The sequence below is a fragment of the Pteropus vampyrus genome, unplaced genomic scaffold, assembly GCF_000151845.1.
Source record: "Pteropus vampyrus isolate Shadow unplaced genomic scaffold, Pvam_2.0 Scaffold65, whole genome shotgun sequence".
Taxonomy (NCBI): domain Eukaryota; kingdom Metazoa; phylum Chordata; class Mammalia; order Chiroptera; family Pteropodidae; genus Pteropus; species Pteropus vampyrus.
In genome coordinates, this window is record NW_011888846.1 from 307,904 (window position 1) to 319,436 (window position 11,533).

Here is an 11,533-nt window from a genome sequence, read left to right on the forward strand (position 1 = left end):
TTTTAATATCCATGGTTGTTCTATTTCTAGTCCAGTGTTAGATAAATGAACTAATTTGTATTACTGCCTGAAATAGCTCTAACGTCATCTCCTCTATGGTATGTATAGCCCATGTACTTTAGTGTGTAAGTGCACATCTGTGTGTGAACTGTATGTGTGAACTGTGTATGCAGGTGTGATCAGCGAAGTGAGAATTAGGTTCTGCTGCTGAGTTGAGCGGCACTTAACACCAACTATGCACAACTATATGCCAACCATGGTTCTGAGCTTTGTACACACACTTACTCTTTTAACTCTCATAACCACCCAATGATATAATTCTTACGCTTACTCCCATTTACGGATGGAGAAACGGAAGTTTAGAAAGGCCGATACATTTCTCAAGGTGGCATAGCTAGTCAGGTGTCGAGCTGGACTGTCCAAAGCCTGAGGGCTAGACCACTAGTCTGTCCTGGCTCCCGGTGTCCTTTCCCCTCAAATGTCGGGCTTGATGTTCCCCAGTAATGCGACAAAGGACGTCTGCCACTTCCATTCCGTGCTCTCTGAGCCGCCTTTGCTCTGAGAATCCCGTAGACGCGTGCTTAGTGTCAGAGGAGAGGAGGTGGCCCGGGCCTTTCTTTCTGTCTCCAGGAACCATTTCATTTCCTCTAATATAATGACCTTCTTCCTTTTGCATAGAATTCAACAGGCTTCCAAACTTAGACAAGGAGCTATTTAATTCTTTAAAAATATTTTTTTCTGATTGTAAAAGAAATACATGCAAATTGAAAATTAAAAAAAAAAACAAAACAACCAACATGGAAATATGTAAAAAATCACATAAAACTCCCTAAGATTCCTAAGGCGATTTCTGTGCATTTTCTTCTAGCATATACAGCTTCACATTTTGCTTTTTAATATGTGGCTATGTGGCGAGCATTTTCCCATATTTTTCAAAGGCAACACTATATTTATCCTGACCAAGATTATATGTCCAGGGTCCACCATGGTACCTGGCGTATACCCATTAGCATCTAATCGGTAATGTCATTACTTGATTTAATAGATATTTGTTGATTGAATGACTGACATTATATATCCTTCCAAAGTATTTTAAAGGCCAAGTAATTACAAGTCACTGAAATAAAATCTAACTGAAAGAACATGAAGATAGCGTACAATTAATTCATTTTCAGAGGTTTCGCCGGGGTAAAGGCGAAGTGATGTGACGTAAAGGAGCCTGGGACCAGAGTCGGGCAGGCAGCCTCTGACTTCGCTCGGCGGTCGCGCACGTGACAATGTACCCTGGTTTCCTGCTTTGTGATATGAAGTTAACTGGACTGCTTGTGAATAGTCCCTTCTCTTTTTATGCCGTGTCATTTTCTTTCTTTGAAAAGGTATTACTGTAGTACAGAAATGTATTTTACTTTAAAACATATAAGTAATACAGGATTATATAAGGTAAAACGTGAAATTCCCCTTTTACAAACTCCCCCCCTCCCCCGCACCCTGCCCCTCCAATGCCACTCTCCTCCCCAAAGGCTTCAACTGCACTGGATGTTGTCTGTAGGGTCTAAGCTTTATATGTGCTCAAATAAAAATGTGCAATTTAAAAAACCATAAATGGGATCATATTATATGTATTACTCTGAGAATCGCTTCTTTCTTTTTCCTGTTTCTCTACAATATGTCTTTGGGGCTCTTTCTGAGTCAGCGCATCTAGACGGACTTCATTTTGATAAAAGGGCTGTATCATCGGTTAACTATTGCAACAGTGATAGATGCGTTGTGTCCAGTTTAACACCACTATAAACGACGCTACAGTAAATGCCCCACACTGCACGGCATAGTGGCTGCGGACATGAACTGTGGAATCAGATGCCTCGCATTTGAATCCTGGCTCCACCCCTTTGTAGCTGCTACTTGGGCTCTCTGTGCCTCATTTTCCTCATCAATAAAGTGGGTATCGATGGGCTATTTTTAGAATTCAATTAGTCAACATTTGCAGAGTTCTTCAACCACATCTGACACACAGTGAGTGCTATGTGCTATCTATTATCATCGTTATCATAATTATTATATCGAATAGTTTTGTGCACATATGCAAGCATGTCTGGGAAATTGATTTCTAAAGGTGGAATTGCTGGGTTGAAGTTAAACATATTTAAAATTTTGAAAGTATTCTGCCCTGGAAATCTTTAACCATTTCTACTCCCCACAACAGTTGAGAGTGGCTGTCTTTTAGTGTTCATTATCGACTTTTAATATGTCTTTAGTAATATTAATTTAATTATTAATACTTTATATTATATAGATTTATTAAAATTAAATATTAAATATCTAGTCTTTTTCCAAAATGTAGGCCACTTAGCTATTGTCATCCTTAGTGTCCTTTGTTGTCAAGATTGAAATGTAAGACTTCTGATAGTTATTAAGGCAAGTTTGGGCCATTAGGTTTTTACCAGGAGCTCTCGTCAGTGGTTTTAGGCTGTGCCTTGTCCATGCTCTGTATTGCCTCTCTTTAGTGGAATTCGTATGCCTTGAAACTTGTCTGGTGATTCCTTTGCGTGATGTAAAATAAAATTGAAATCCTGTATTTACCTTCAGAAGAGCTAAAAACAGAAACAATACCAAACAGGTATCAGGGAGTTGGTACACATTGTCGAAGTTTGAAGATTTAGCAGAACATCACGTTTGAGGTTCGAGGAGTGTTAGACATTAGAGAAATGTGTCTGAACTTGTCCTTCAGCAAAGTGTTGTGCAGCCTGCTTCTGAGTCAGAGCTGGAGCTGGCGGCACTAAAGATACGCTCAGGCTCCACCCAGTCCTTTGGGATGGAGGCCTTCGAACTGCCAAAAAGCTCTCTGCTTCCCTCTTGTGGCCAAAATGAGGAGAAACACTCTTTTCCAGGAGAGTTGTTCAGCATGCATCCACCAGAATATTTGTTTACAAAGTTGACGTCAAAGAGTTAAGGAAGAGGGAAAGATTAGTGTTCTAAGAGATAAAAATTATAATATTTGGGAATAAATTGCTGACTGGAGTATTTATTAATATTTATTTGTTCAACCGAGAAAACCAAAAGGAAAAACAAAACATTTCACAGCATCCTGTTGTGTGCACCTCCAAATCAACAGACACCAAACCTTCACCACACAAAACTTCTAAAACCCCTAAGTCCTCAGATGTGCTCATTTAGTGTTTTCTAAGCAATGTGAGCCTTTTAAAAATTCTTATCACGTGGGGAGATACTGGAGTAATATGTTAGCAGTACTAAGTACTTTCCAAAACTGCCGTTATTCCTTACCTACCTGTGTTTCTTACACCTGAACTGCCTTCTGGGAATGACTGTGTGATGGAAAAAAACCTTCCTTCCCTCGCAGCTGTCAGAGTCTAAGATTTTCCTCTTGACTTCCTTTTATCTTTAGTCAAATGTCACCCACCCTCCCTACTCTACGAAAATCGTGTCTCCAGCCTCACCCTACCAAACTCCCCCATCCCTGCTCACACCTTGCCCATATTTTTATCATTCTCTATAGCACTTAATGTACTATAAATTTTACTTTTTCAAATCGAGGTGTAATTCGTATTCCATACAATTCACCCACTTGAGGCATATGATTCAATGATTTTTAGTATGTTTTCAGTTGCGCAACCTTTTAACTGTAATACATTCTCATCACCCCTGAAAGACCCATTAGCTGTCAACCCCCATTCCCCCTCAAACCATCCCACTGCCCCGAGTCCTAGGCAACCATCGATCTACTTCCTGCCTCTATAGATTTGCCTATTCTCGACATTTCCTAGAAATCGAATCATATGTCATGTGGGCTTTTGTGACTGACTTCATTCACTTAGCATGTTTTCAAGGTTTTTCCATGTCGTAGCATGTACCAGCAGTTCATTTCTTTCAATGGCCATTGAATATTCCGTTGTATGGATATACTATACTTCCTTTTTTTGTTTATCGGCTGATGAATATTTGGCCATTATAAAGAATGCTGCTATGAACATTCATGTATAAATTTTTGTGTGGATATATGTTTTCATTTCTCTTGGAAATCCTACTGAAACAAACAAACAAACAAACATGTTTATGGCCTATCTCCCCACCCAGAATGCAATCTCAGAGATGTTTGTGTATTTTGCTATATGCCCAGCCCCTAATACCCTGTCAGCACAAAGTAGGTGCTCGATACATATCTGTAAAATGAATGAATTGTTCTCTCTCCTCTCTGGAAGGCCAAACCTTTTGCTTCATGGGATCACTCAGTTCCTCTTAATTCTAGTCCCAACTTTTCACCTAAAGTCAGGTTAGTCTTCACTAGGAGGAAAAAAAGGAGAATCCTCCAGGTCTCTTCTGTCTCTCTAGTACATCCCCCCAATCCCAGAGCTGGTTTTACTACACTCCGGCCCCTATTGTATCTTCATACTTATATCACGTGGATCTGCCTAGCTCTCTACCCCACGTCAGCACTCTAGATAATGAGAAATCAAGGAAACTGCGTGTGGGTGGATCTCTGAAATGTCAGTGAGCCTTATCTATTCTTTGTTTTGCCGAGGGCCAGCAGTTACTACTTATCAGAGCTTTGTTCTTTCCCTGTAAGATCCAAAAAGAAAAAAAGATCTCAAAGACAGTGTTGAGGGACTCCAGGGTTAGAAGAATTTACAAGCCTACTTTCTGCTTCACGGTGACCCAGGAAGCAAAGATGTTTTGATGGGAAATTATTTTTTTTCTGATAGAAAACAAGAAATTCTATTTTTTAAATAAGCTTTTGTAATTTAGATCATCTGTATATTGGAGTCAGCATGCGTATTTAACCCAGCGCTCCCGCAGGTAGTCCAACCCAAAGAGAATAACAGTATACGAGTATTTGTATTCACCTATAGGATTTAGCACACATGTACTGAGAGCTGGCAATGTGAGAACACTCTGCTCGATAAATTGTGCAGTGGAATAAAGATGAGTAGAACCTAATCCTGGGCATCAAGCAGGTGACAATCTAGTGGATGAGAAGGACAGATATACATTTCAGAACTGAAGCTGGAAAAAATACTTATTGTTCTTTCATAATGGTACAATTCTTAAAACTACTAGTTACGTGCCTAAGGTTGTGCTAAGTACTGGGGATAAAAAATGTGAATGTCATTGTCCCTGCACGTGAAGCGTTTTCAGTGTATTATAATACCATGTGCAAAGTACGCCGAAACACAGAGAGAGAGCTCCGGGCTTAAGCGGAACTGTGTCCCGGGAAGGCCAAGTTCTCAGCTGGAGCAGGATTGCTGAAGCAAAGCCAGGCTCGGACTGGGAAGGAGTGAGATCCCGAGACTTGGGATGGGGACATTTTGGTTGACAGATTTAAAAACAGTGAATCCCCAGATTCCCCTGAACCTTCTGAGATCACTTCTCCCCATTAAAGGCCAGAGTCACCCTGGTGCTTGGAGGTGATGCGTGGGCTTCTGCTTCGGAATACCATATGCATCACTCCTGATTATCTACCCCATATTCCCTCCTGGCCCCAAGTCCAATAAGTAGGGTTAAGACACAACATAACCCAGCAAGAGAAGTACCCGGTCTGCTAAGGGAGGATGAGGTAACCTAAGGAGCGGCCAACATACACTGGCAGCAGCTGGATCAGAGAGTGGAATATAAAGCTGGATAAGGGAGAGTTTATCAGCGCTAGAATTCACTCTTTATATGCAGAATACACATGACCCTCTGTGATATAGCTTTTGCATGTCTCTTCAATCTGAGGTTGTGTCCCTATCTGGTCCCTCTATTCCAGCTGTACCAACTACCCAGACCAAGTTCTTTTGCCCCTCTGTAAAACCACCACTGACCCCTCGCTGGGTTGGAATGTTAGCTCCAACCTTCCTTGTGCCTTAGGTGCAGAAAGGGAGTTTATCTGCTAACGAGTAGAAATTAACACACTCTTTGGAAAACATTTGACAACAAGTATCACTTCTTCTGGGAAGAAAGGTCCATTTTTCCCCACAATGTGGATTAAAGTGTATATATACATGTACACTTTACCATATATATATATATATAATACACACACACACACACACACACACACACACACACACACATACACACACGCACATATATATAAAATTTATCGTGGTCCTTACCAAACACCATCATCTACTGAGCTATCTGCATCCTTCACTAGGATTATGAGGATATGAATTTTGTCTTTTACTTCTGCAACTTTGGCATCTACGGACTGCCTAGCACATAGCAGGTCTCTAGGCAATAATTATTATTTGCTATTTTTCTTGGAGGGGGAGTTGTTTTTGAACTTTTCACTGGGACAAGTGATCCCTATTATTCTTAACCTAAGAATAAAAACCCCACAATTTATTAAAAAACAAACTTTTTGAAGAAAGGCTAGAGTAATAGATTTGTACCTTTGATGAGTGAAATCTATAGCTAGGTATCATTTTAAACAAAATCCAGGACTCCTGACAAAAGGAAAGAAACTTTAGAGTCAAAACATGGTGAATGTTGTAATTATTCTCCGAACTACAGCACCATGAAATTAATACTAGTATTTTCCTCAAAATAAACTCTCAATTTAACACAATGTCCTTCCAGATGAGCGTGAAGCAAGGCAGGTGTTTTCCCAGCGCTGTTCTCTGTGGGAGCTGTCAGCCCCAGCGCAAGACTTCCCAGCTAGACGGTAAACAAAAGTTATGCCAATTGGCAAAATGTGCGTTCAAGAGTAAAATAACAGAAGTGAGTGGTCTCTGTTCTTTTCCAAAATGTAATATCTTGAGCAAACTTTTACTGTGAAAGGGTTCATAGTTTGCACACATTACTCCTTAGCTGGAAATGTGCATCCAGTTAAACAGTTACATAACCTTTTATGTGAGAATTTTGATCAGCACAAGAGAAATACGAAAATAAACTAACCTATCCTTCTTGGCAGAAAGTGACTTGTTTAAAATGTAAAGGAAATTTTATTTTGGGAACTGTGTGAATAGGTTGGGGGGAAATCTAGATGGCTGAATTTGTCACTAGGGTTTCCGCTAGTAATAACCAGGCGGTTCCAGTTACTATCGCCTCCCGATATACAAATAAATTTTCTTTCGGGCTGTGTTTGTGCGGAGAGGTATGCGTGGAGTGGTAGGTGGCGCATTTGTTAAGTCATGATGATCTGAAGGGTGACTCACAATGACCCAGAAAATGTATGAGGACCCTAAACAATCCTGCCTTGGAGTGAGAATTCTGTCACTGGATTACTCTGAGAGAAGTGGGGGTGGAGCCAGCGTCTGGGTGTGGGCACCACCTATTGGGGGCACCCCACTCAATTCAACACTCTCCATCATCTCGCCCCGCCCCACCCCTCATTGTACCACACCTCGTAACATCAAGCGCCCAAGCCCCGCCCCTCGAAATCACGCTGCGCCCCAAACTCCGCCCCTCGTCGTCACGCCGCGTCCCTAACACCTTGCTCGGAAAGGTCCCCTCTACCCCGCTCCGCTCTCACGCCCCGCCCTGTGGCACCCCGCCCTAAGCCTCGACCCACAACATCTCTAGCCGTCCCCGATACCTGGACCCACCCCAACACCCCATTCCCAACTCGCCCCCCAGCGGGACCCCTCGAGCCACCTCGCTCGTTGCCCGCTCTGAGGGCGCAGCTCGCCCATTGGCCAGCGCGGCGCAGGGCGGGAAAGGTGGCTAACGGCCGCAGCTGGCCCTCGGGGTGCTAGGGCGATGGCGTCGGAGTTCAGAGTCACGGTGCCCGAGGACTCAGTCCGAACCCTCAGTCCCGGCAGGTCGGGCGAGAAGGTCGTTTTCGCTCCCACGGGGGAACTGGCGGCGTCGGGGACCCTGAAGAGCGGCATGTCCCCAGTGCGATCGGTGGTGGCCTCCCCTCGACCCGTGAAGGGGAAGGCGGGCCGGGAGGCGGCCCGGCGGCGGCTCCAGCTCCAGCTCCAACCCGTGTCTCAGGACGAGGGCCAGGGCGAGGGGGCCGCGGAGGAGGAAGACGAGCCCCTTCTGTCCGTGCCGGAGGAGGAGGAAGAGGAGGAGGAGGAGGAGGAGGCGCAGCCACTGCCCCCAGTCTGCGTGTCCCCCATGAGGGGCATGTGGCGGGACGAGAAGGTGGCGTTGTATTGCGACGAGGTGCTGCAGAGCTGTAAGGTGAGAACGAGAAGAAAACTGACCGGAATCCAGGGCAGGACCCGTGTAAGGGGGTCGGCGGGGGAGTTCGGGTCGAACTCTCAGCGCGATGGTGGTACAGAGGGCACAGAGAAAACCTGCGTTTCAAAAAATCAAACTTATTCACCATGTAAAGGGCTTCCACCTTACCAGGTGTGCTCGGGCCCTGTCCTAAAGGAGTTACAATTTGATTTCCCCCGAACGGAAAATCTGTCAGTTAATGGGGCAACTCTGATAGTATTTTTTCTGGTTTTCCAAGAACTCCTAAAAAATGAAGACAGACAGGCCTTATCAAGGTCTAGGGACACATCTTAGCTTTTTCATTTAATAATCCTTGCCCGAACGTAAGGATAAGATTCCTTAGCCTTGACTTTGACTGCGACGCTAAAAATGTTTACACCCTAAGAATGGTCCCCAGACATCAGTCGAGGGCGTGGAATGATGTTTTGTATATAAGATAAATACTGTACCTGGTAACACTGAATAGAGCTAATATTGTATGTTTCTAGCCTATTTTTTTAAGTTATGGAATATTTATGTACTAGGATAGTCATGCAGCGAGATTTATAAAAGTTAAAAATTAGAAACTAAATTTCCAACCACAGGGGCAGTAAAGAACTTGTGGTGAATTCACATAATGGAAAACCATGCATGCAGCTGAAAAATTATGTTTTCAAGAACTGCAGATATGCTTTGCTATAATATTAAGGTAAAAAAAATCAAGAGTCAAAACATAATTCATATGTAGAAAAAACAATGGAAGGAAATCCACCAAAATATCAACAATAATTATATACTGGCTGCCAGGATTAAGGGTGATTTTGTTTTCCTTATATTTTCTGCATTTGTCAGATTTTTCTGTAGCTTAACCATATTTCCTAATAAAAAAAAAAATTTTTTAAAAACAATTACCATAAAATTAGGACTAATGGCCAACTTATCTGATATCAAGGGTTGGAGAAAGCTAGGTCTCTTAAAGCCATCGAAAAATGCTTATATAAATTATGTCATTAATCAAGGGTTCTAATGACTGAGTTTCATAAGAGCTTAGATTATTTATCATCCTTGAGGTGGCTTAATTTAAATTTGAAAAGTCAAATGGGCAAATATTTATTGAATGTTTAATATGCTCATTTGTTTTACAGAATGGAATGGTATTTTAATTTTTATGTACTGAATACATTTTAAATAGGTCATTATATCTTTAAAGTTCAGAAAAAACAATTACTGTGCTTTTAAATATGATAATTACTTTGTCTATGTATAATTATAGTTCTTTCTGCTCAGTGGATTAATAAAACAAATTACTTAAAAAATAAATAAGTAGATATCTTATCTCTGAATTACTGACTGAATAGATCTCTTTTAATTTTTTAATGTTTATGATATTTTACATTAAATATAGGTTTAGTTAAAATCTATTATTTTCCAGGTTTTTCATTATTTAGGGTATATTGGTTCCATATTTAAACAGAAATCTGTAAAAATAAATATAAATTAGAAGTTCATATATTTTATACATGTATTTTTTTTTCTTTTGCTAGGCAGAAGATGCTGATGAGGCTATGAGTAAATACCTATCAGAAAAATTAAAGTTAAAAGACAAATGGCTTGGAGTCTGGAAAACTAATCCTGAGTTATTCTTTGTGAAATATGAAGAAGCTTCTATCCCTTTTGTTGGTATACTGGTTGAGGTGAATAATTTTTACCTTATCTTTTGAGTGAAATGATTAGTTCTTTTTAAGACCAAATTATAACCTTATTAATTTGGAGCTTTGATACTTAAACAGAGTTTGAGAAAAGTTTACTTCTACTTTAAGTTTCTAAGCAAATTAGTGTAAAAAGAAGGCAAAGGACGGATATTAACACCCATTTACCTGGAAAGAGTTATCAGCAAATGGAATCTAGTATCAGACAGTATTTATTAGCCGAGTTTCAACTGTTCAAATAACATAAAAATAACAAACGTACATTTCTTAAAAATTAGTAATTTTGGCTTTAACAAATTTGGGCCTTCCTTTTCTGTCATTTTCCTTTAATTGTCACTTATCTGAATTATGAAACTTAAACAGATTAGGAAAGAAAAAAATGGATCAGAAAACTCAATAAAATTAAGATTTTTTTCCTATAAAAAAATATAATATGTATTTAATACATCAACTTCCAAACCTTCATCTGATAAGATTTTGCTTTTCTATGTCTATAGGTTAAATATTGTGGCATCTCTGAAGTCATAAATTTGACTCCCTTAAAAGTCAATTATCCTTGTATAGAAATTAACATTTACAATCACAAGTTTGGGTCACAAGAAAAACTTGTGGTAGAAACTCATTACAGTGCACACTGCCTGAAAACAATTCAGTTCTATGTCGGGTGGAGAAGTAAGTGGTATTTTTACAGATAAAGAGCGGCATATATTCAATCACAGAGCTTACCCTCGCCAAGTTGTATCAAAGCACACGAACCCCACTGCCAGAGTGGTGTTAGGGAGACCCAGTGGGAAGGAAACGGAAGCTGGGTGGGAAGGAACGTCGCCTACCCGGCGTTGGTGTCAATGTGGACTAAACGGAAGCCTGGACAGCCACCTACCAGTACGGAGAGATCCTTCCGCCCCCTGCAAGGGGGGAGTCAGCAAAGGTCTAGCGGAGAATCTGGACTTCGCCCGCATCTGGCAGTGCCGAGGTGGCAACCCCCTTTCCGTGCCAGACTGATGTCAGAAGAGGATCGACAGATTTAAATAAGATCAAAGATCTCAAACCATAATACTCAAAATGTCCAAGTTTCAATAGAAAAATCACTTGCCATCACTCTCATTCATGTCTAAGAGCCGGGAAGATGTCAACTAGAATGGAATTAAAGAACAGACACCAACACTGAGATGGCACAGATGTTAGATTATCTGACAAGGATTTTAAAGCAGCCATCAAAAAGTACACCGATGAACAATTATAAATGCATGTGAAACATGAAATTACAATCTCAGCAAAGAGATAGACAGTCGCTGCAAATAAATGAAAACACATAAAGAAAAACCAAAGTTTTAGAAGTAAAAAAGTACAATAACTGAAATAAACTCAGTGGATGTGCTCAACAGCAGAATGAAGTCCAGGGAGACAATCAATGGATTTGAAGATAGAAATAGAGATTACTTTATTGAACCCCAGAGAGAAAATAGACTGAAAAAGAACAGAGCCTCAGCGATGCGTTGGACTATAACAGAAACCTAACATTCTTGTCTTCTGAGTTCCAGAACAAGAGAAGAAAAGGTGGGGCTGAAAAAATAGTCAAAGAAATATGGCTATTTCCCAAATTTAGCAACAGACGTCAACCTACAGATTTAAGAAGCTGGCTTGAGACGCATGGGTGGGAAAGGGACTATCCCATTGAG

At 40.9% G+C, this 11,533-nt stretch overlaps 1 protein-coding gene across 1 annotated transcript in view; it reads left to right on the forward strand.

Moving 5' to 3' along the window:
* Positions 1-7,573: 7,573 nt before the first annotated feature.
* SHCBP1L (SHC binding and spindle associated 1 like) overlaps positions 7,574-11,533 on the forward strand; it is a 28,133-nt gene continuing 24,173 nt past the window's right edge. The window contains exons 1-2 of the mRNA XM_011361263.1: positions 7,574-8,127; positions 9,690-9,839. Of these exons, the coding sequence (XP_011359565.1) occupies positions 7,699-8,127; positions 9,690-9,839 (579 nt within the window). The 5' untranslated portion in view covers positions 7,574-7,698. The remainder of the gene's footprint in view (positions 8,128-9,689; positions 9,840-11,533) is intronic.